The following is a 24,528-nucleotide window of genomic DNA, read 5'->3' on the forward strand; positions in this document are numbered from 1 at the left end:
TTAGAAAACTTTGTATCAATTTGACTGTATGATCTGGTTGAACTGTAAAGTGCCTTGAGATGACATGTGTTGTGAATTTGGCACTATATAAGTAAACTGAATTGAATTGACTGTGAGGTGGAGCTAAACTGAACCTGAATTTGTAGTTGAATCTCTCCTTGTATGTGTTTCTAAATATCAGACCTCCCGAAGGTGGTTTGAGTGAAAGCCAATCATGGATGACGGCTAAAGCACAGGAAATGTTCCAAAAGACTGGTAACTGGAGCCCTGACCGCCCCTATCCTGATGACGTCCACGAAAACCGCCATAATCCCCAGGTATGAAGGCTCAAAACATTGTAATCCATAGAAGCACCCAGTAGGATGCTACATTAAAGCTGAGGAGACACTCTTCTCCAATTACACATTAGACACCTTAACCAGTTACTTGGTTAATGACATAATTTAACATGTGACCATGGAAATCCTGCTGAGGACTCTTGCTGTTGCAAAACAAACGGCAAGCTTTACAGAAATGGCCAATTTTTTCATAACTTTAAAAGAAGTTAAGATATGTCGTTTTTCTCCCCTTTCCCATTCAGTTTTTTGTAAAAAAGTTCCATACGCATAATATTTCTACTCAGTGCCATTGCTTTGTTAAAGCTGTAAAGTTTTATATTTTATCATTTCTATCAATAGGTTCTTAGCAAACATGCCTCTCCATAAGCCAATCATCAGTAGATTCTCAATCATAGTCTGTTTCAGTTTTTTCAGCTTTTTTTTTTTATTTCATTGTCCTCCTGCTCCTCATTCCTAATCTTGCCTCCTCACACACCTCTGCTATCCTTATGCTATTTATTGCTAATAAATATTTACTGCTATTTATTTCATAATTTGCACCTTCAAGTTTGCCCCGCTATTACTTTTCTGCTTATGCTCTCCCTCCCAAAACATTTATGTCGAATATGAAATATCTGAACTACAAGTGAAGATAGATTTTTTTTTTGTTGTTTAAGGTAAATATTTTATAATTTTCTCTGCTATTAAAATATTTGGGCAGCAGCTTTTCCATATGAATGTTTCCGCTTCTACAAATAATATATTACATCTTTTTCATGGTTAATATTGTTTACATGAACCTGCATCACCTGCTTCATTTTATAAGTTTTTGTACTGAACATATGTTGTAAAAGTATTTATACCCCTTGAACTTTTCTACATACAATGATATTACAAAAAAATGAAATGTATTTTATTGGCAAAGTAGTAGTAAACTCAGAATAACATTTGTTTGATAAAGGAGAAAAACATAAATAACATCAATACATAGAATCATAACGGCTAAAAGGCAATATAATAGAGTTATATGATTAAAGAAGAATGCCAAACTTCAAAAATATGATGAAATATTTTTAGTTAATCATCCAAAACCATTATATACATATTATATTTCCAAACCTGCTATTTCCAAAGCAGTTTAGGAAATTTCTTCATTGTGTTGTCCACATATATGGTGTCTTTGCAAAAGTAGTGAGATTGTTGAATTTTTCAGTCAAAACTATCAGACATTTCAAATGTTTGCTACAAGAAATGTGGTGGATGTGGCATCCATTTGGAAGAAGGTTCTTTAGCCAGATTATACCTCAGATTATTACATAGCAATCTTGGTTTAAAAATATTTCCATTGAAGGCTGTAGACGTTCGATGTTTACTTCTCAGCAAAACATTGGGCCTCATGCAACAACATTTTCTTATTCTTGTCATACATTTTTCTTACTTATTCTCCTACAGTGGGCTCCTAGAAGGGGGCCATAATAGATTCAATAAACATTCTTAACTTCAGATAATAGTGTAAATGATCCTCATAAATGTAATGTAGTCTACCTGTGCATAAGTAAGCGCATGTTCATGATAATTGCCAATCTGCATAATTGCTGCCCTGATAATGCCATGTAAGGCTACGACCTCCAGCGCTTGTCAGACGGTGTTCATTCACAAAAATGGCATTGAAGATGAGAATACTTTACCAGTTTGGAGATAAAGGTTGTGCTGACTGATAGCTGAGCAGCAGAATTAAAGGACCAGTAAAAACCAATCAGTGCCTGTTGACTGCACTGTTACAAATGTAAAAAGAAAAATGTTTTGATCTGAAAATGGTGTCAAAAACCAACACAACATTCTGCAAAATCAAATTTTAATAAACACCTTTATTGGACATCTCCAGCTGCACCAGGTCTGTCATCTCTCCAATATTTACTTTTTGATGCACATCACATTTATTAGAGTTTTATTTCTAAAAAGAAAAAAAGAAAAACTGATACTGTTGTTTTTCTCCTTCCACTTTTATTATGTCCAATTGAATGTTTATCATATATAATTCTCATAAAAATATATTAAAGTTTGTGTTTGTGATGTCATAAATGTAGAAAAGTTTAAGGGAAATCATATCTTCCGTAAGGCACTGTTTATTATCTATTACAGAGCTTAATGCTTTAGCCTTATTTTTTACTCTGCAAACGTTGCAACAGCTAATTTATGTAACTATATGTTGCATAAATGCAGACAAATTTATTAAATTTGCATAAAATCTTTTGGAAAAAGAGATACCTTCGAGTTTTATTTCATTCCACACACCTAATTCCCCCACNCCACCCCCACCCCCCCTTGGTTGATCAATAATCAAGCTCCATCTCAGTGTCCACTCCCCCAGCAGACAGTGGTCACGCCCCCCACCCTCTCATTGTGTTTTGCAGACTGTAGAGATGAGGGAGATGGGGCGGGACGGGTACTCCGACACTGAGCCCTATCACCCAATGGATGGGCATGGGCGGACCCTTTCCATGCCCCGCCTCTCGGCAGACAACCAAGTGAGCACGATCATCCCACCTCCATCATCATTATAACACCTAAACCATCCTTATTTTATGTCGTTACTAATGTAAGCTATGGCAAACGGTTGAAGTGAATCAGCAAATGCTTTCTTTGCATCCTAATAATAGCTTTTGAAAAACATGATCTTAGAGTTTAGAAGTATAAAAGCATTGTTCAGGTTGATATACTCTACTTGGCTGTAACAGGGCTCCGTGCAGGGTCCCCTTCTCAATTGCTCATGTAATTTGATAGGTTCTGTCATGTGACCTTGAGCGCTGTTTTACCCTGCAAAAAATATATTAAAATGAGTAAAAATAAAGTTTAAAAAAGTGTATTTACCCTTAATTTGAGTGGGTAAATACGAATCTGCCACTGGAATGAGCATGTTTAGACTTAAAATTAGATAATCAGATAGTATGCACTTGAAATAAGTGACTGCAGTTATTTCTTATTTTAAATGTAAATTGTCTTGTTCCATTGGCAACGTGTCTAATACTCTACTCTACTACTCAATTCAAGAAAAAATGCACTTAAGAAAAATTTACTTACTTAGATTTATATTTTTTGCAGTTTAGTGCAGTCTGAGCTCCCAGAAACATGAGAGTTAAATACAGTAAAAGTTGTTAGGCAGCATAACAGATGAGACATGCACCTGATCAAACATGTGTCCGGTTCTCATTTCATTCTCACATTGGAGAGGAGTAAATGTGGCATAGTCTTTACCAGTAACTTTATGACTTCTCAGTCTGCTGGTCCAAACTGGTCTGCTTTCAAGTTGCAAAACACTGAGACTTTTTAATTGCGCCTTCAGTGGTACTAAACTCCAAAATTACAGGTCTAGGACCTCTAGTGGTTAAGTTATACAGTGTCGCTTTAAGTAGGGATTATTGGGTAATTTTTTAATGTTCTGTTTAAATATAATAAAGGTGTTTTAATTATATTTATAATAATAACTTTTGGGTACATTTTTATAGCATTTTCACTTAGATGTTTTGCCTTCAATTTTGTGTAGCAATACCTAATATACATTTGCATAAGATAGATTTTGAAGTGCATATTTTATGTTACATTATTTTTTGTTTGTTGGATGCAACACTTAGAGAAAGACCTTTGCATTTCCTTCTAACTGACTTGTCAAACTTTATGCACCCCTCTCCCCCTTTCATCATCACTTTAATCCTCCCTAATTTATGTACATTTAAAATCGCCTCGTCCATTGGCTGTCCAACTGTTGCTCAGATCATGTATGAATATGTGAGGGACTTGCTAGGTAGGATTACAACAGCGTGCAAGATAAAACTAAAGCCTTGATAAGTATAAAACTAAAGAAAATCTAAAGTTTCAGTCAAGTATTAAATGGCTTTTTATTTAAAGTCACTAAGTTTCTACTAACATTAATTTTATAGCACGTGTAAAATCTTAAGGTCCCTGCTTGCTCCATTTATGAGTTCATTTCCATTAAATCCTTGGTTTGTCTGTCTTGTGTAAACTGAAAGGAAAAGGTTTCCATATCCATATTTATCAATATTTAGTGTTTTTTTTTCCAAAAAACACTAAATATTACACTAAATCCACTGGACTTTTAGCATTGTTTAGTGTTTCTTTATCATTTTATGACAAATAACAAGAAGACAACTTCAGAAGAACCTGTTAGATTTACATTTATGAGATACCCATATGTGAATGATGCTATAATTGTGTAATTTTAGGAGAGTAGAGTAGGGTCGCTGCGCAACTCTTTGAAACGTGCCAATAATAAGAGACCAATAACTTTTTACTTAGAGCAAAAAGCCAGCATATGGATATTTACAATTTGTATTAAAGGTTTTTGATTGGCAAATCTTTAAAAGAATTTTTAAAAAGTAAATGGCGCAAAATGCCCCAGTGTATCAGTCCAGTACATAGATGAAATGTATACACACATAGATAAAATTATTGCCAACCCTTGTTTAATGAAAGAAAACCACACAGTTGTCACAGAAATAACTTGACTCTGACAAAAGTAGTAATACATAAAAATCTGATGCAAATGAACAAAGAAAAATCAAACAGTGAATTAGAAAAATAAAGCCCACTAGTGCTTAAAAAATAATCTTAAAAAAATTGATAAAGTACTAGATTTAATGCCAATGCACAGGTTATAACAAAATAATGTTTGGCAACATTGCTTTTTAACAATGTCAGTGTTGGTTTGAAATACCAAAGATATGTTGTAACATAAATAGTCTTTAATACCATTAGTGCAAAAAATTGTGCAATAGTCTATTATTTAGACGAAGATATTGTTCTTAGGCATAGAAGTGGGGAGACAATAATAGACTAAGCAGTCTTTATGACCTGCTGTTACTGTTTCTTTTTTGATGCAGTACAGTTTTCATACCATGCTGCACATCTATAGGTTAGGAAACTCTATTGTGCAGTGGTCGAAGCTTTACTGCATAGATGGAGATAGTTTAATCCTCCTCAGGGTTCTCACAAAGAAAATACTTAACTTGGCCTTTTTGATCTTAATCAAACTTAGGCCCGTTGTAGTGACTCACTACACTTCTTCTCTGTTGATGCTCAGGCCTAAGTGCGATATACAGTATATATATATATATATATATTTATATATATATGTATATATGTGTGTGTGTCAAGTTCTGAAATCAATGATTATTTATTTTATCATTTTGGTATCAAGCATTAGGTAATTGTCACTGCACCAGGCTTCCAGTGCTTGAAACTTCTTGTTTTGTAGTCCTCCATCATTATTGTTGGTCAGCCGCACAACGTTGTTTCATTTCCACATTTAGTGAGGATGTTTGAGCCATAGGTGGTTACTCAGCTGTGTGTGCAGAATGTGCAATAGTGGGCTAAGAACAAAGCCTTGTGGAACACCGGTATTAAGGACATTGGTGCATGATGTAGAGATGTCTTTCAAAGCATGGTTGGATCTGTTGGTCAAAATGTCTTCTCTACACAAATAGATGGAGTTTCAAAGTTTGGGTTTTCCAGTATAATGATGAGTTGGTGTTGACTGATGAGGTGAAATACTGAGCAAAAATCAACTAACTGCACCCTTATGTATGCGTGAGGGTCTTCAATGAATCCTGAGCATGGTCTGAAGGTACTGCAAATGGCATAGCAAAATAAGCTGCTTCTGCAAAGAAGCTACTGTGTGTGTTCAACATTGTTAATGAAAGCTCTGTATTTACACCTTGAAGCTTTATCTCTCGTGTTCTTTTACTGTGAAGAGATCACTTGAGACCAACTCTTTAAATAACACTTTATAACTTATATGTATTAAATAAGCATGAGACGTGACAACAGATTTTGGACATAAATTGTAATCGCTCACGCATTATTAATAATAATCCTGACAACATTAACGATTTGGTCGACATTATGGGTTTTTAACTCAAAAAAAGGTTTCACATTACCTATATGGTAACAGAGCAGCTATTGTTAACTACTTCATTCCTGTTGGAGAGTATGTTTTCTCCTAACGTATCTTTCTACTTTGGTCTGTTTATATTATAAGCATATTTTTACTACCCCAAGTCTAGGGGTGGACAATACTAACATTCTGTATTATCATAATGTTTGATGAAATTTACTGATCACTACAAAGGTGAGTAAGTGCCTGTTCTTCAAAGATTTCAAATAAGGAGCACTGAATTGCTTGTCCAAAAAATAAAAAATACAAACATTACACTAGGCAATTAGTGGATGGGTTTCAAGTGGTCTGCAAAGAATTCATCTGTCTCTCACAGATATCTTTTTTTCCCTCTAATAATATTCTACTTTTGTTTTTTCTGGCAGTCCAAAGTAAGTAAGTTTATATGGTCACCAGATATCTCTTCATTGTCTGCAAGTACTACGACCTTTGTGGCCATAGTACTTGCAGATTTTTTTGTGTTTACGTGTGTACTTTTGCACCTGATGTGTTAAATCATGTGTTAAATGTTAAAGAAGAAAAGAACTATAATGTTAAAGAAGAAAAGAACTATACCCGTAATCAGTTTCAGGTTTGAACCCTTTGTGGGTTATTCTGATCATCTGTTCTACATATCCAAGGCAAACACTCTAATTGGACTATGCTGCTATTTTTTCTCTGTTACATATGCACCTGGTCAGTGTTTGCACATCCTGTTAAGTTTGCAAACTTTTTTATGCAAACAAGTGTTTTGAAGACCAGGACCTGAAGTATTACAAAGTTTAAAACATTTTTTTAACTATGAAATTTTTATTGAATTCATCCAGAGCCTTTAGATGACAACTAGTACTTTGATTCCAATAAAGTTGACTCTTAATCTGAAATGGACAGCTGTTTTGCTAAGTTTTAGTAATTAGATGTTAACCGATGGTAATATCAATATTGGTTTACTTTCATTATGGAACATAATGGAATTTTGTCCCAAAAAATTGTATTATTACAATGACATAATGAATCTTTTAAGTTAATTATAATTTATTAATTTTGATTAATTTAAATATTCACAATGCAGTGAAAATATATTTCGTGTTCTGTTTAATCTCCAAATCTAAATGTTTCAGTTATAAAACTAATTTTATCATCAAACATAACCTGAGATATTTTAAATTCTTGTTTTTAAACCAGTTCTTTTAGGAATTTTAGATACACTAATATGTTTTATATTTTTAGCAGAACGTTGCACCTTAACATATTTTCATTAGTCCTCTGTTGACTCTTGGTTGTGGGGCTGTAGGTGCATCCATGCACATATACATCATGAAAAACAAATACGGCCATATTCCAACAATCATCAACATTAAAAGTCATATTGCCCCTTCCTCTGGCATGATGATTACTATCTGAATTGTTTTTGTTTTATTGTGAAGATAAATAGGCAGACCGTTTAAACTCGAACAGAACATCTCATGTTTATCTTAAGGAAACAACCATTAAAATTTTGGGTGTTTAAAACTTTATATGTGAACATAAGAGGCAATGTTAAATCATACATTTATTATAGAATAGAAACATCTGCAACTATACAACTGATACACAAAGTTAATATAAAAATGTAGTTAATATCATCTTCCTCATATATCATCTTCCTCATATATTTAATTCGAGGGATATAATTATTGCAACCTTTATATTCAGATTGGGAGATTTATACCTCCTTTGGATATACTTTACGAGCTTTGTATGTGTGTGTTTGTGTGCATTATGAGAGTTAGACAGTAGATGTGTGTCTAAAACCTGTGACCCCCTGTCCTCTAACAGTACCCTGCCTTACAGAGAGCTCAAACTGTTTTTGGTAAGTGTGTTTAAGAGTGCACATATAGATGCACATGCATCGTAAACTGTGAGCTGCCCACTCCTGTTGAAAGGAGCATTCTCCTCTGTCCAAAGCCTCCACACCAGCCTCTTTGTACTAACTTGGTTCTCTTTCTCTTTTTCCTGTCTCTTAATCTTTATATTCCCCAAACCTGATTGGTATTACATTTATTTCACATGATCAAATCTATTATTTCCCTCCCATCTCTCCCATTGTTCTTCCTCTCTTCTGTCTTACCTTCTAACCTCCTTCATTATGTCTTTTTCTCTTCTCTTTTGGTCCTGGTGACTGTGCCACATCGGACCAACGCTTTGTGTGTATGTGTTTTGGTGTGTGTGTGTGTGTGTGTGTGTGTGTGTGTGTGTGTGTGTGTGTGTGTGTGTGTGTGCTACACTGCTCCGCTCTACGTATCATCTGTGTTTGCCTGCTCTGCAGCGGAGGAGACACAGACCCCGCGGAAATAACCTCAGTGTATGTACCTCTCTCTCCGTCTCTGTCTACCTCCATTCCTCCGTTTCTCTCCATTGGTTAATGTTGAATTTGTAGTTTGCAAGTTGATTTCTTTCCCCTCATTGAGTGCCATATGGGTTGCTTTAACCAGAGTTCACTTGGCGTCAATTAAGTTTTCACTCGCTAAATGAATTTTCCTTTAAGTCCCTTTTTGTTTTTTACTTTACTTGTCTTTTTAGATTTTGCATTAGATGGATACAGTGATACTGTATAACAGACAGAATGATTGCTTAGGAAATGTAAGATTTCATTTTTGTACACTGGCTAAACAATTATACCTATCTCTATTGTCAGTGTAATTTCCACACGAATTGGTAAGATGAGCGAACATAATTTTTTCTAGTAGGTTTAATATTTTTCATAACTTAGTGACAGTTAGAAAGTGACAACAAGAATATAGCTCCTGCACCTGCTCATATTCAGAGTCTTCCACAATGTTCTAAAAGGTTAAACTAAACTGGACTGAAACAGGAGGAGGTGTGATGCTGAGGTTCTCTTACCTTTCCTGAATACCTAGAAATCTTTGTTGGAGTATTTGTGTAGTGCACATTTTAGGACATACTCTGGTCTCCGGTTTTACGAAAAAAGTTGTCATCTCTCAGAAATAAATCCCGTCAGTATTCAGGCCTCAGGATTTCATTACCACCACCTGCATTTTAAACTCCAAACACATTTTTCAGGAACAATACAATAAACAATGAGCAACAATGCCTAGAGAAGGAACCTGCCCTCACCTGACTTATACGTCAAGAATCGTATGACCCAAACCACTCTGACGAAGGGGTTAACGACCCATCAGAACCCCCTAATGACCATTAACATCCCCCTGGTGTCCCTCTATGGCCAATCCAGTAGGAGGGATCAGAGCCACCATTTGTTCCCCCTAATTCTTTTGTTCAACCTAAAGTATATTAATCTCAGTGTTAGAACGGAGGAAGCCTCTTGGATGGGAGATGAAATGTCTCCTAAAAAATTTTGCATCCAGTTGCCTAAACAGAACTTTTCAAACTTTACCATGACCTGGATGATGGAGAATCTTCAGACCCATTTTTTAAACCTCATTAAGGCCCCGTCCACACGAAGTCAAAACGAACACGAAACGCTGATATTTTCCAAAACGTTTGCCGTAAAGACGGAGACGTAAAATAAATGTGAGCGTCCACACGAATGCATGAAAACGCTGCAAAATGTATGCCAGGCCTGTAAGTGGCGCTGTGGTGCCAAAGCAAAAATAAGCGACGAAATGTTGGGCATGCGCACTAATATTTATACATGGTTGCCCTGCGGGTCCATTTTCGTGGTTAAGTCAAATTCAGGTGCTGAACTATGTCGTTGATATTGCTCTGTTCTTCCTGGAGATATTCCAGAAGAAGAAGATTCTGTTGTAAGCCCGACAGCAGGGTGAGTAGCATTAGCAGCAACGGCGCCATTGTTGTTGTGATACTGGTCGCGCATGCGTGTTTAGAGGCGACGCTATGACGCATGCGTGTAAAAAAAAATATGCGGTTAGAGCGTAAAGATGGAAACGCGAAAACAGCGTTTCGAAATCTTCCCACTCTGAAGGCTGAATAAAAAAAAGATCGTTTACAGACCCCCGAAACGCCGGCTTCGTGTGGATGAGAGGCTGGTTTGGTGAAAAATTTGTGCGTTTAGGCCAGGGTTCGTCTTCGTGTGGACGGGGCCTAAATTTCTTTCGTTTTATGACTCTCTTAAACTTGAAGGCAACCAGAAATTCGCTCAGTTATTTTAAAGACCTTTCCACACCTGTCCCAGGAGTCTTTATCACTTCTGTTAAGAAGAATATTTACTGTTCCAAGTTTTTTTTTTTTTTTTTTTTTTTTTTAGAAATCAATCAATAAACAGACCTTATAAATCATTATAGTTATCAATAAACATGTGCTTATACATAATTATAAATCTGAGACATTTTGTTTTTCATTTCATGTGATAATGAATGAAAATTGATTAGCTTGCTTTTTGTATCCTTTTAAAAGATGGCTTTTAATTATATCAGTGAAATGAAGCAAACCCACCTGGGACTCCATCTCTTTCATCCACTGGGACTTTTTTCATAGTTCAGATCTAATTTGATTTCCCGTTTTTATTTTACCCTCTCTTCCTAATTCTCTTTTTGTTCCCATTCTTTTCTCTCTTTCCTATTTGCTTCTGTTAAGGTTACACTGCTAACAATTGTTTGCTAAGTGTCCAATGAATGTTTGCCCTCCCAATGTGTGTGTGAGTGTGTGTAAGTGGGAGGGAGGTGTTTGATGCATTACCATGCTGTGTTTTAAATGTGTTGTATCTCTACTGATTGGTTTCACAAAAGCATGGACTGCCCCAATATTCTAAGGAGTTGGCAGTGTGCCGGCATGTCGTTGGTCATGCATGATTTGACCGTTTCACAGCAGATGTAAGAGGGCGTCGTAGGAGAATGAGGCGAACTTAAATATCAGCCAAGACTGTAGGATCATGATAAAGCCCTCTGACGAAAGTGGACAAACACAACTGCTTTTCTGCAGAATTTTACTTTTAACTTCACGCAATTCAAAGGGAAGATCTAGAAATGATTTTGGAAACACATGTAAGAATCGCGTTCTTCTAATAGTGGTGATTTTGGAGTAAAAATAGAGATACATGAAACATCACAATTACCTTTTAAATTAAAGGTAATTTTTTGTTTATTTTGGATCCTTTTATCTTATATAAAGAGAATTAAATCCTTTGGTATTATGTATTTTCTTCAGTGTCTCAGTGAGTACAATTTTGTAATCTTTAAACCAAACCTCCAGTCTTACATGTTGCCTTACATGAAGTATCCTTTCATTTTATAATAGAATACATTACAAGTTACGTATTATAGATAAAACAGAAGTTTTAGAGATTTGGTTTGAGTTTTTGTTTGACAAATATACACACTGGCTCACAATATCTGAAAGCGGTGCAGGTAATTTCACCTTATCTTTTTTTTAACTGTTGCAATTCTAGTCTCATCATACCTAATAATTTGGCATGTTCAAATGGACAGTTCTTATTTACACCCAGCAGGGGGAGCATGGTTTTATAAACACTGGAGAGGTTAGCCCAGGATTTAGCATATCCTTCATAGAAACATTCTACTTTTTTTTTCTTGAAAACAATAATATTACAGACTCAGCAGCAATGTTCTTCTTCATGCAAAGAACATGTTTACAGTCTGTAAGGTAGGAATACAATGAAGTAAACATGGATTTAGCATTTAGTACTATAATACAAAGCTATAATTTTACCCTAGACTATAAATCACATACTTTTGATACTGAGTGGTTTTATATTACATTTGAATAGTTGTGTATTTTATGTTCTAATACGATTTTTAAACACTCAAACATTATTGTTTAACCAAACAATAATCTTGTATTTACTGAAGGAAAAAAAACATTCTCCAAAAGTTTGCCTCTCTTGGGAGAGTGGCAACCTAGGGTTTAGGGCATAGAGCTTAGAATCCTGAGGTTCTGAGTTCGAGCCCCCCTCCCACAGACTGCCACCCTCACCCTGCTCCCTGGGCGCCCAACGATGGTAGCCCACTGCTCCCCAAGGAGATGGGTTAAAGGCGGAGGTAAATTTCACCAATGTGAGATCAATAAAGATCAATTATTATTATTATTATTATATTCATTCTCTGCAGTAGAAAGAAAGGTTGAAATAAATGTGAAAGGGAGTCAGTCTTGTACTCTACAGACGAAGTATCCAGTGTCTTAATGGTCATCTGGATATTTGCTTGTGATTTGCAATCTTTTCTCTGTTATTTGTATAAAGCAGAGAAAATATAAATACACTGATAAAAAGAGAGAAAAAACTTTAAAATCTTTTCCTTCCGATAGAGATCCCTGGACCATTGAGTTAAAAGGTAGTTCAACACTCAGTGTGGCTCTGTGTTTCTTGTTTAAACCAGCCACAGCTCTTACAAGGAAGCATCAGACCTAACAAGAGGGTCAGACACTCCTCCTGACTAAGATAGGAAAGGAATTTCTGTCTAGTTTTTTCTATAAGCATCAATCTAAATCACTTGTAACCTAAAACCTCTTGGCAGGAATGTTTAGGCCTCAACGGGAGCTCCCTGAGAGGGATCTGATAATCTTTGTGGATATGGGCCCAGATCGTCGAAGATTTCCAACGAGGAGCGCTAAATTATGAACTTAAGCGTAAACTGCTTTAACCACGCTCTGCAACAATACAGATATTCTCTCTGGAATGACAGGCGTCAGGCTAATGGACAATCCTGGATTTGGCATCTCCAGGCAGAAAAGCACTTTTCTGACCTCACAGTGTAAAGCTTAGTGGAGTGGGTATCATGATATAGGCCTGCTTTCTGAAGAGTTTAGGCTCAACCGTTTTGATTTCTAGTGAAGAGACACATATTTTGGGCACTGTCAAGGTCCCAACTTTGTCAGAAGATTTTCTTCTTAAACGTGCATGAGTGCACAAAGCAAGGTCCATAAAGACAAGGATCCACTTGTCCGACCAGTAAACACACTCATAAACCTTGTGAAAAGAAATTCACGGATTTCTTCTCATTGAAAAGGATGTACCAACGACTTGATAAAATGGATGGATGAAGAATGGGATGCCATGTGAAGGCTGAAGTGTAAATACTTATAACAAGACTTAGACAAACTTTATTGTCATAATACTTTAAAGTTTACATCAAAAACTAGAGCAATACATGTGATCTATTCTGTTTTAAACCTCCCTCCCTCAGGAGTTGGAATCAACTCTTGACACTAAACCGATTTCATATCTGTTTAGTTCACAAGGATACAATGGATACAATGCAGAACGTAAAACACAACACTAAACTTTTTCACTTTCCTCTACCATCCAATTTCTTACACCTAGACATGTGGTTTCATAGCAACTAACGATTTTAAGGTTAAAAGAAAAACTGCCATAAAGAGGAACTGGGTGTTTGCTATTGGTTTTTATTTTGTTTGTTTATTCTTGAGACTTTGTTTCGATTGCATTAGATAAATAAATTAAAGATTTTTTATGTTTTGCTTCTCAAGTGTGAAATATGTCTGCTGTGAATAGAAGTATAAAATCCTCCTGCATTGTGCATGTGAGGCATGGTTTTTATAGTCCACTTGCTCGTTCACTGCATCTGTCTTTCTTGCCTGTCAGTTGATATCACTGTTTGTTTCATTTCTTTGTTTGTAAAGATGTGAGATTTTTTTTTTTTATGATTCTAAAATTCTTACCTAGTAGGGATCAGAGGAATGTGTACTGTTCAAGTGCTCTAGAAATGAATTAAGAAAGATCTCACATGCACACCACAGCTTACCTTTAATTTACTGCTGCTCAACCAAGAATGATAATAGACCTCTGACAGGTGAAAAGTAGAAAGTTGAATAAAGACGTTTACTTTACTTTTGCAACTGAGAATAAACATTTAGCAAGCAATAAATCTAACTTATTTCCCCCCTTGTCTCTCTTTTACCCCTGTTGTTTATTTCTTTTCCCCCTATCCTCTTATCCTTCCTCCCTTTTCTTTATGTCTTTTATCCCATTCTTTTGTCCTTAAAGACCATTACTGACAACAGTCCAATGCGTCGCTCTACCTCCAGTCTGGTCCACGGGCGTTCAGGTCGTGGAGTGAGGCTGGATGACTACTCTTTGGAGAGGGTGGTGTCTGAGGAGGCGAGACACGGCGGTGGGCGCAGGCACAGGGACAGAAGTCATCGCACTTCACAGCGATCACTAACCAGATATACAGACGCTGACACAGGTGACCGGGTTTTTTTATTTTAGGGTTTAGACAACATTGAACTAATTATGCAAATATTTTTTAGCTATTGAATCTATTGTAGATTGTGAACAGTAAATAAATGTATACAGAGATTTTGTTCTGTTTTTTTTGTAATGAAAATATTTGTGGTGTGCATTTATATTCAGGTTAGTTTTCTCAGATATCCCCTGAAAGTTGCCTAATGATTAAAAAGTATACTTTTTTCCGTTAGAAAAACATAGGCTGCACTTTGAAGAACTCAGAGGTTTGTTAGACGATGTTAGTGGTTGTGAATACAAGGATGCACATGCATGCAGATGAGTTATCTACTCCACAAATGTCCCTTTTATGGGAAGAGTGGCAAGAACAAAGTCATTGTTAAAAAAAAAATCTGCAAGAACTCCCATTTTTAGTTTGATATGGGTTCTGTAGGGGATACAGCAGGTGCCATGGTTATTTAAGACAAAACGTAACATTTGGTCAAAATTTGCAGCGTGTTCTTGAATCTAAAATATAGAAATCAGCCCTGAACACTGGTCACATAGTGGAATTTTGGGGTAACGGCATCATGCTATGTTAATACTTTTCCTTTAAGAGACCGGAAAGATGGTCAGAATCACATAAAGGTTGGACAGAATGAAAGTGCAGAGCAATCTGGAACAAAAATGGTTACAGATTTCCTTCTAGCAGGGCAAATACTGAACACAGTGTATTCTCCAAGTGAATACTGTAGTAGGATGGTTAAGTCAAACTAAGTCCTATATCAAGACTTTAAAATGACTCTGTCCAGTCTGAAAGCATCTAGATGTGCAAAGCTGGTAAAAAAAAAAAAACTCACTAAATATTTGTTGCAGAAAAAGGTTGTAATTAAAGTATTAACTATGTGGCCTAAAGAGAAACTTAAGGCACACTTCAGAATTTTTGTACAACTTTTGAAAAGGATGTATGGAAATCTGTGGTTGTAGTGTAACAACATTTTAAATGTGCAAAGAGCTTTAAGATTTTTTTAAGGTAAATTTAAGCCAAAAGAAGTGCATAAAAGGAATATAATTGTAATCATGTGAGTTATCCTGCAAAGTCAATTTAAAGACTGAAAATTGTTCAACTGTCTGATCAAAAATCCTTTTTTTTTGTCTCTTTGAAATTATCTATATATTATTTTTCATTCTTGTTTGATGAATAGATGTATTGTTTTCTTTTCTAAAGCTGTTTTATGTTAAAGATAAAAGCCATGTGTTATTAGATTAGAAGAGTCTTTCTTATATGGAAAGCACCTAGACTATACGTTTTCGTAACCTGCATGTCTAACTTTGACAGGTATGATATCTATTTCATGTCTAGGTCTGGGCACAGACCTCAGCACCACTACACAGTCAGGTGATCTGCCTCCCAAAGAGCGGGAGAGAGACCGTGGACGCACCAAGGACCGGCGTCATCACCACCACCATCACCGTCATCACAGCTCAATGGACAAGGAGCGCTATGACCGCCATGAATACCAACATAGGCACCCCCATGACCGCCACTGGTCCCGGTCTCCTAGTGAGGGGCCTGACGGAAGAGGTCACAGACAGGTGAGCTTTAAAGACAGCAAGGTTTAATGAAAGCAAAACAATATCATGTAGATATGTGTTATTGTCTGCTCAAGTGCATAACTTATGAGAAGTTCTCATCGTTCCTTCTAACTGCAGCATTTATCATACATCAGCAGCTATTTCTTTATTGATGGTACAGTAGACACGTTATAAAGTAAAAAGTCCTGATTGATAAAGCTTGACTAAAAAACATTATGTTCAAAACTTAGACTTAGGCAAACTTTGTCGTAATTTTATATACACCAACTGTATACAAAAGGAAATTACATCGCTTACAACTTCCATCAGTGAACAGGGAATTAAACATTACCATTTAAAGTGCATCATGTAAGCAGTATAGGAGAAAAGGAAAACCAGTTTAAAAAATAATGGTGCAAAAGGGCATTAAAATGGAAAGGTTCAGTGCAATGCAAAATAAATATGGTGCAAAATGCAGTAGAATATTGAGTTGCGTCTTATTTAAAAGGATTATAAAAGTTTCAGCCATGTTGGTTGTGCAAAATAATGCTGCGAGTGTAATGCAGAATCCAGTTTAGAACCCAACAGTTCAACAGTCTGATGGTAGCGGTGAAAAAGCTGTTGCAGGACCTGATGGCCCTGCAGTGGATGCTGAGAAGCGTCTTCCCAGTGGGCAGCAGGGAGAACAGTTCAAAAGCAACAGCTGCTATCATCTCTTTGGTCGAGTCAACTCTGCTCGAGTTATATTTTCTACCTGCAGACGTATGCTCTTCTCAGCTTCGGCATGATCTTACCCCTAAATCAAAGAATGCAGACCTGGTTCAAAATATTCTGCAACATAGAGGCGGTTTTGGTAGATGAGGAGAAATCAATTCTCACCACTAAAGTTTCCCATGTTTCATCCAAAGGGGATTGTTATTGCAACGTTTTTTAGTGTGCTTTTTATTTTATTGGTTACACTTCTTCAAAATATGATCACATTTTTCCTTTTGTATCCTCTTAACGACATAATTTTAGCAGCCTTATATAGCTATTTACCCAGAACAGGGTGGATCTTATACATATCCTAAGATCCAATATACTGCTACAATGGTGACATTACATAGCAGTCACTTTATCAGCATATAAGCCTTCTAGCCTGGTTAGCCGGACTGACTTTTGCCATAAATATGGCCTACCAGTCAGGAAATGAGCTGGTAGAGAAAATTTTTTTAGGTGAGGCAGAGGCAACAGAAACAGTGTAGAGCCAATCGGGTAACTACGGATGTGATGCAAAAATGTCTTTAAAAAAAAAATGCAGCAAAAAAATTACAGCAGCTAGTTGGTGAAATCCTAAAGATGTAAACAGCTCTTTATGGACCCAATAAACGAATCATTAAATCATGGATCCACTGCAGCTGCAATCTTAACAGAAAATCGCTGTTGCATTGTTGGCCCGCCTCCTGTACAGGGATTGGTCTGGTCCATTTTAGACCAGAGTCTTGAGCCTTATCAGACTGTCTTGTGCCCTGTGGAAGTCAGTCTGTCTGACCAGTCTATTAGCTATTAGAACTACCTGCCGGTGCCACCAGGGTCAAACACAGCAAAGAATACAAAGAATACTGCCCTTTTGGTTGTTGTGCATATGTACAACAAATATAATCTTAAGAAAGAAGGAGGGAAAACATGGCTGTGGAGAAAAGATGCCAACTAGGAATGCATAAATATCAAATGGGTAAAAAAAATCAAAACAGAAAGTATGTGTAATGTACAAAATAGGCACTTGATGACAAGTGAATTGCTATTGGCTGATTAATTGCTGTAGGTAATTGTGGCTCTTACAATGAAAGATATCTATTCTATACATTTTACACCACCAAGTATTAACTCCAGTTTAACTTTGGCCAGAATATCCTAATTCGCTGTATTCTTGATGTAATACAAATTAAAACATCAAATTACATAAACAGTGGTGGTCTAACCATTTTTCATTGGCTGTAATTATAGCCTGAGTCAAACTTGGTAGTTTTTTTATGGTACAGAGTTGATTTTTGAAGATTGTGATGTTTTGAAAACCTGAGATCCATGGCTGGAGCTCCGGTTTACGATGAAAAATGTTCACAGTTCTTCCTATTACTGTACTTATGGAAATCAATCTATCTGTTCTTGTTTCTTTTTTTTTTTCTTGCTTTGTCTTTTTCTTGCTTTGTCGACTTTTTCTTCATTTCCGCAATGCAATGTGTTATTTTTTTTTGTTGTAACTTTCAACTTAATTTGTGGCTTTATTCATATGCTTCAATACATTTGCAATGGTATCTGTCTGTCTGTCTGTCTGTCTGTCTGTCTGTCTGTCTGTCTGTCTGTCTGTCTGTCTGTCTGTCTGCCTGCCTGTCTGCCTGCCTGCCTGTCTGTCTGTCTGTCTGTCTGTCTGTCTGCCTGTCTGTCTGTCTGTCTGTCTGTCTGTCTGTCTGTCTGTCTGTCTGTCTGTCTGTCTTCCTGTCTGTCTGTCTCTTTCTGTTTTCTTTGCTGCCTTCTATTTTTGCCTTCTTGTTGTGGTGTGTTTTGATTTTCCTTGTTTACATTTTGCTGTAGGGCAGTAGCTCGGTAAGCGGCAGCCCGGTCCCATCCACCTCGGGGACCAGCACTCCAAGGAGAGGCCGCCGCCAGCTACCACAGACTCCTGCTGTCCCACGTCCACATGTCACCTACTCCCCCGCTGTCCGAAAGCCTCTATACGGCCCCCCAGGCCCAGGCCGACTGCGCTCACCCTCCCCTCGACACTTCTCCCCACCAGATCATGACAGAGGCTACCACCAACGACCCCCGTCACGTCACGCCTCTCCGCACCATGGCGGATCCTCGTCCAGGCACGGTTCACCACGCTCACCTCGACATCAGTCACCGCACTCGCCACTCCACGGGTCACCTCGGTCTCCACACCGAAACCGCTGGAGCGGTCCTCCTCCAGGGGACAGCCTAGAGGGCGACGGACCCTTCTATGAGAGAGATTATGAGTACGAGCGGCACCATGAGCCTCCGGCCTATGAGCAAAGCCTCTCTCATGGCAACCCTCATTCACATGGAGGAAATCCACACCCACATCCGCGCTCACCAAGGACTGCTCGTCATGGGCCCCCTCCACCCCCTCACCCACATCCGCGTAGGGTTCCTAATGGCTACCGCTCATCCTCGCCTTCCCCACAAAGGAGGGGACCACCTGGGGCAGCTCCACCCCACCACCGACCACCTCATCCCAGAGGGCCCCGCAAGGGTCTCCACGAACCTTACAGTGAGACTGATGAGGATGACTGGTGCTAGCAAAAGCATTAGACACAGACAGCAGAGGAGAATAAGAACCACAACCTCCGGTGCTCTGGTATATATGTAAACTTTTTAAAATGTGATGGCAAAAGTTTTGAGACCCCCTACCTTCCACCTTTAGACTCTAAAAAGATGCAGGGGTGGAGGTAGAAGGGCAATGGTGCTGCTAGGAGCCTTTTACACATTTCTTTCTTCCAAAAGATCAAATCTTTGACAGAGCAGCACATGGTTATCCTAATACCATGGAAGTCCTGATAACATAGGCATGGCCAGGGCACAGTTTACCTCTGGCTCCCTCAGTCTCAGAACTGTTCTTCCCATAACTAACCCTACGGTACAGTTCAAAGGGAAAAGAGAGTTGAGGGAACAGAGATCCAAGGAGGAGCTTGAGGTTCTAAAACAGTGTGATGTGATCGTTTCCAGGCCTTACAGCACTTTGCTCGGACCGGCATTAGATCTAACAGATGTGTTCAACCTCTCAGACTACCCAGACTACTTCAGAAATAAGCTTGAATGATGAGTACAACGCTTAGACTCTGCTCTAAAACAAAACGTTTAAAAAAAAGAACGATAAGGTAGTAAAAAGCCAGGATTCCCCCACTAACCCTTACATGCCAAGCTATGCCTCCAGAAAATGAAACTTGAACAATGAAGAAGACAGTTACACTTCACATGACAGTGAAAACTTCAAAAAGGGAGTACTTTTACTTTGTCTTTAATTATCTCTCTGTGTCCAAGGGGACAGAACTTATGAAGCTCCGCCTATACTGCAAAACCCAGCCAATCACACGGCAGGCTGATATTGATGAGTTTTATCATCTCTGTTTACTGTTATGGACTTGCCTAATGGGGATGGAAATGTTGTGACATCACTTCCTGTCCAGATGGCAGTGGACGGAAAGTGGTAAGGCCCAAGGTGGGCTAGATTTCTGTCAAAGAGCACCGGAGGGATGGGCCCAGGTTACTAGAGAAGGGATCTGGTCACATTGGCATTCTTTCCCTGCTCTATTGATCGACCCAGCATTGGAGAACGAAGACCGGACAGGAAATGACATCATGCAGTTGAACATGGCGGAGGATAAGAAACGAGGGATGAGAGGGGGGGGAACAGACCAATTTCTTCAGTATTTCTTCTATCAATTACTTCTCCTTGTTCTTCTTCGGACATTTGGAGCTTGGTTCTTCTGTTGCATTCGCTCAGCCTCCTTTGATCTTTTTCAAAGTCCAAAAATTGGATGGAAACCTGCATGATTGATATAATCCATAGTAGAGTGGAAATCTAAGTGGTGTGGTGGGAGTGGGACCTGGGGGGCTTTATACGAAACTTAACATTTAGGTTTGAAAAAGAAGTTAACTTCTATCAGACTCTCTCTCTTTCTGTGTGTCTCTCTGAAACCTGTCAAAAGTCATTTTTATATATACTTATTTTTTTTGTTTTTTTTACCTGATACAGACTTTAACAGATTTAAAAGTATTTTATCTGTCTCTGTTTTCTGTTGAAAGCTCAGTTTCTGCAACGTGTCAAGAGACAAAAAAAAACTACTTTACAGGGTCCCACTAGTGTCCTGTGTTTTAAGTAATCGAAGGGGGAGAGAGAGGAAGGATAGAAGGGAACTTCTACCACACTTAAGTTGCTCTTATTGATGATATCAGAAATTAATGATGATTATTATTTTTTATTTCAATGCAAATGAGTGACAATGATGATACCGGTAACGATTGACTATTGAGTGTTAGAACTGTTGCTGTAGACTTTCTGTCATGTTTAATGGAGCTCAGACGAGCTATGTCCATTTAGCTTTCACATTCCTTATGTTAATATCCCGTGCTCAGTGATGTTTACCGGGTTCCTGATGCCTTTGTGCAATATTTTTTGGGCAACAATGGTTTTACAAACACTCACTTAGCAGTGTTGCGTGTTGTAACGCACCGCTAAGTGAAGATGCATTCTCTCTCCGGAACAGTGAGGGCAGAAGTCAGGGGAATCTCAGTATCCTGTCTTGCAGTCACCCACAGGATCTCCTCAAGCCAACCCAAAGATCAGTAACTGGTGTTTAGAGTGGAGGAGTACAACTCATTGAGAATGTGTGAGCTAATTTTACATGGTTCTCCCTGTAGGGTTGACCTCCGACCTATTGCCCCATTAATAAAGCCGTTTTTTTGGCTTTATAGTTTAGGATTAGTTGCCAGCACTGAGTAGTATTGATAGTCCAAGGTTGGTGTCAGTGAGATGGTGTTTTTGCCACCACAGTGCAGTTATCAGCACCCAATTTTTACCCTGCCTTCGCCCTGTACTGGACAGTGTTTTCTTTTGGCCACATTCTAATCTCTTCTAATCTTGCAATCAACTTTCAAGTAACTATAAAGTCGCAATGAATAGAAATCAGATCCTTTGTCAGGAAAACACTGATGTGCCCTGAGAGCTGCCGTATCGTATTTTTCCATTTGTCACGCCATCCCCCGCCCCCCAACCTTTTCTGGGAAGACACCCCTGCCCAGTGAAGTGAGTTTGTAGCAAATCTACATAATCTGCCCATAAAATGCTTAAGAAACCACCAATTTAGCTTTAGTTTATCTTAGCTTGACGTCAGTTAGTTTGCTTTAACATCTGGGCATTTAGCTTTTTAAAGATCGACTCTAGACCATGGAATAAAAACACCTTCGAAAAATATATTTCATCCCTTACTGCTACGAGGATCGACAGTTACTGAATGATCAAGAATTCTAGAATAATAGAATAGAGCATAGATTAAAAGATAGTTTATTACTTAAAGATTAACATAGAAATATTGTAGATGTAGTTATAAATGAAATATAAAACATAGAGATTCAGATATTGATTTATTTTGCATACTAATGCTACTTTTGTTTTTCATGCAATTGCAGAAATCCAAGACAAACCACAAAACACACATTTTGACTCTATGCAGACCTCATGTGCATCATCTACAGGGGTGACCGGCGGCCATAAGTGCTGCATAATGGAACAGGAATCTGCATGTAGGAGTTAATGTTAACACTGATACCCCTTTTTCACCTTGTCATCACACCCACAGTGAATTTTCCTTTTTATTTACAGTTGTTGCTGCCTTTTTTCTTTTTATTTAGCCCTTCCGTGGCGGATCCCTTCTCCCAGTTCAAATTTCTGCTTTCATATGATCTGATGCCCTCCAGGCTATTATTTTAAGCATTGTAGGGTAAATTGGATTGTGGTTTTTTATTTATTTTTTGTCAGTTCAGTGGAAGGAAAGGGGTGCTTATTGTAGAACCTTTTGGCCTCACCTTACAAGAAGTTACAGCAGGTGAGGATGGTTTTCCACAGCCCCCTACAGAGCCACAGTGCCTTCTGTATCTCAATCATATTCATCACCCCGACTCCCCCCACACAGTTGCTCTCGTCGGTCCCCTCCCCCTTGTGTAGTAGATGTGTCAAACACACTACGCCTTAAAATCAAATCTCACCGGCTCCCACGCTAGCATTTGAAACAGGGAGAGTGATGATTTTGAAACTGGGCCACGGTCAGGACAAGGTGCAGGGGCAAAGCTTGATGCACATTCAGAATGGGCAGAACTATTTTAACCTCCCATTCAGGCACTCTGTTTTCTAACAGCTACAAAGAAAAACCATAAGAGACCTTCATAGTTTCAATCTTAGCCTTGGTGGATTTGACTTTTTAAGACTCAGCGGCCAATGCTTCCAGATCTTACTAGCTGGCTAGCCCCTTTGGCTTAGGCATGGCACCAATTTATGCCCATCCTACAGTTATCCTTTGTACAGTTTCAGATGATGTAGTTAGAGGTTTTCAGAGGTGCAAAGCTTCTTGCTTACTTCTCAGGTCCCTCTAGAGCTAGGTAGCTAGTTAGATTACATAGGGGAGAAACCGCTACAGAACAGGCAGCTCTCAGATTAAGTTATCGTATGGTTTTACTTGGCATGGTATCTTATCATTCTCACCCCTGTCCTTTCACCACATGTACGTTACACACCTCATTCTTTATCAATCCCATTAAAAGTCTGCAGAATCCACCAAAATGACACAACTTTCATTTCGGCTCCACTCGCTCGTCCTGAATTGTAACAGCGAATTCCAAAAGGCCGACACACAACATTGCCCTTGTGTGGAAGCATGTTGTGTGTATGAGTATTTTCCTAAACCTTGTCCTGTTTGGGAAACAAAAGCAAACATCTAATGTTTGGTTATGTTTTTCTGTATAATATAATCATTTTATTGAACTCTCTTTAAGGGGGATGCAACTATTTCATCATCTAACTTTATATCTGTTTTCTGTCTAACCCATGGCTTTTTTTCCCCCCCTTGTGGTGTTAATATCTGAGTATTTTTGTTTCTTTTTCGCCCATGGGATTTAGAAAAAACTAACAAACGCAACACCAATCTTCTCAGTCAGCTGTGAAATTGTGTCATTGGGTTAGTCGTAAGGTAACGTGTTGACAAATACACAAAAAGGGCTCTTTAAAAAAACAAACCACACAGTGGGGATTAATGTACAGTAGTGCTGCCAAAAGTTGTGCTTACAGTATGTAGCTAAAGCCACGCTGTGGTCTCCCCTTTGTACAGCACTATATGTGTGCATGAGTGTGAGTGTGTGAGGAGGCGGTACTTTTTGGGGGGGGCAAAAGAAAAGAGTAGCTGATGTCGGGGTTCTGTTGTGGGTGGAGGGCGGGGGCCTCAGGTGGGCATGGCAGCATAAGGTTATTTGCTGCTGATACACAATTTCACAATGGCACTGGACCATTTTTTCAAGCTCACACTCGAGCGCCATCTTCAACTGACCCTCATCTACTCCTGCTTTGAGAGGAGCAGGGCTACTGCTGTGACAAGGAGACATTTAACTCTCTGAATCTATGTATATATGTTGTATTATTATCATTTGGTCATTTTTGTTCCCATGCAGATGAAATACTGTTTACATTTTAAGAGGCTGAAGCTGTTTAGTCAAGTATACCTTACAGGCCAGCTTCACACTAATGCAAATATTAGGAAAAAACAGGTTCCAGCTTAAATGCAAACAAAATTAGTCATGGCTGGAAAACTGGGATTAAAGTAAACCCACTGTCATTTTAATGTATTTTTAGTTAAATTTGCATTTACCCAATTTTTACCCACTATAGCTGCATTTAAGATAGCACACAATATCTAGAGGACCTGGTGGATTTGTTTTCACACTTTCTCTTTGGTGTTAATCTGTCTCCATTAAACTTTAAATAGAGCCTCAAGGCATTAATAAGTGAGAATAGAAAGGTT

At 38.2% G+C, this 24,528-nt stretch overlaps 1 protein-coding gene across 17 annotated transcripts in view; it reads left to right on the forward strand.

Annotated features, from left to right (window-relative positions):
* The window catches only part of LOC107084276 (voltage-dependent P/Q-type calcium channel subunit alpha-1A-like), a 105,141-nt gene extending 80,877 nt beyond the window's left edge, over positions 1-24,264 (forward strand). For 10 of the 17 annotated variants that reach the window (XM_015374042.1, XM_015374047.1, XM_015374039.1 and 7 more), the window contains 6 exons: positions 182-317; positions 2,732-2,845; positions 8,576-8,611; positions 14,210-14,411; positions 15,729-15,985; positions 18,536-24,264. In XM_015374042.1, coding sequence (XP_015229528.1) covers positions 182-317; positions 2,732-2,845; positions 8,576-8,611; positions 14,210-14,411; positions 15,729-15,985; positions 18,536-19,261 — 1,471 coding nt within the window. In that variant the 3' untranslated portion in view covers positions 19,262-24,264. The remainder of the gene's footprint in view (positions 1-181; positions 318-2,731; positions 2,846-8,575; positions 8,612-14,209; positions 14,412-15,728; positions 15,986-18,535) is intronic. The other 7 variants (XM_015374044.1, XM_015374050.1, XM_015374055.1 and 4 more) reach the window with 6 other exon arrangements.
* The last annotated feature ends 264 nt before the right edge of the window (positions 24,265-24,528 follow it).

This window comes from Cyprinodon variegatus, unplaced genomic scaffold (genome assembly GCF_000732505.1).
Source record: "Cyprinodon variegatus isolate N-32 unplaced genomic scaffold, C_variegatus-1.0 Scaffold96, whole genome shotgun sequence".
In the NCBI taxonomy this organism is placed as follows: Eukaryota; Metazoa; Chordata; class Actinopteri; order Cyprinodontiformes; family Cyprinodontidae; genus Cyprinodon; species Cyprinodon variegatus.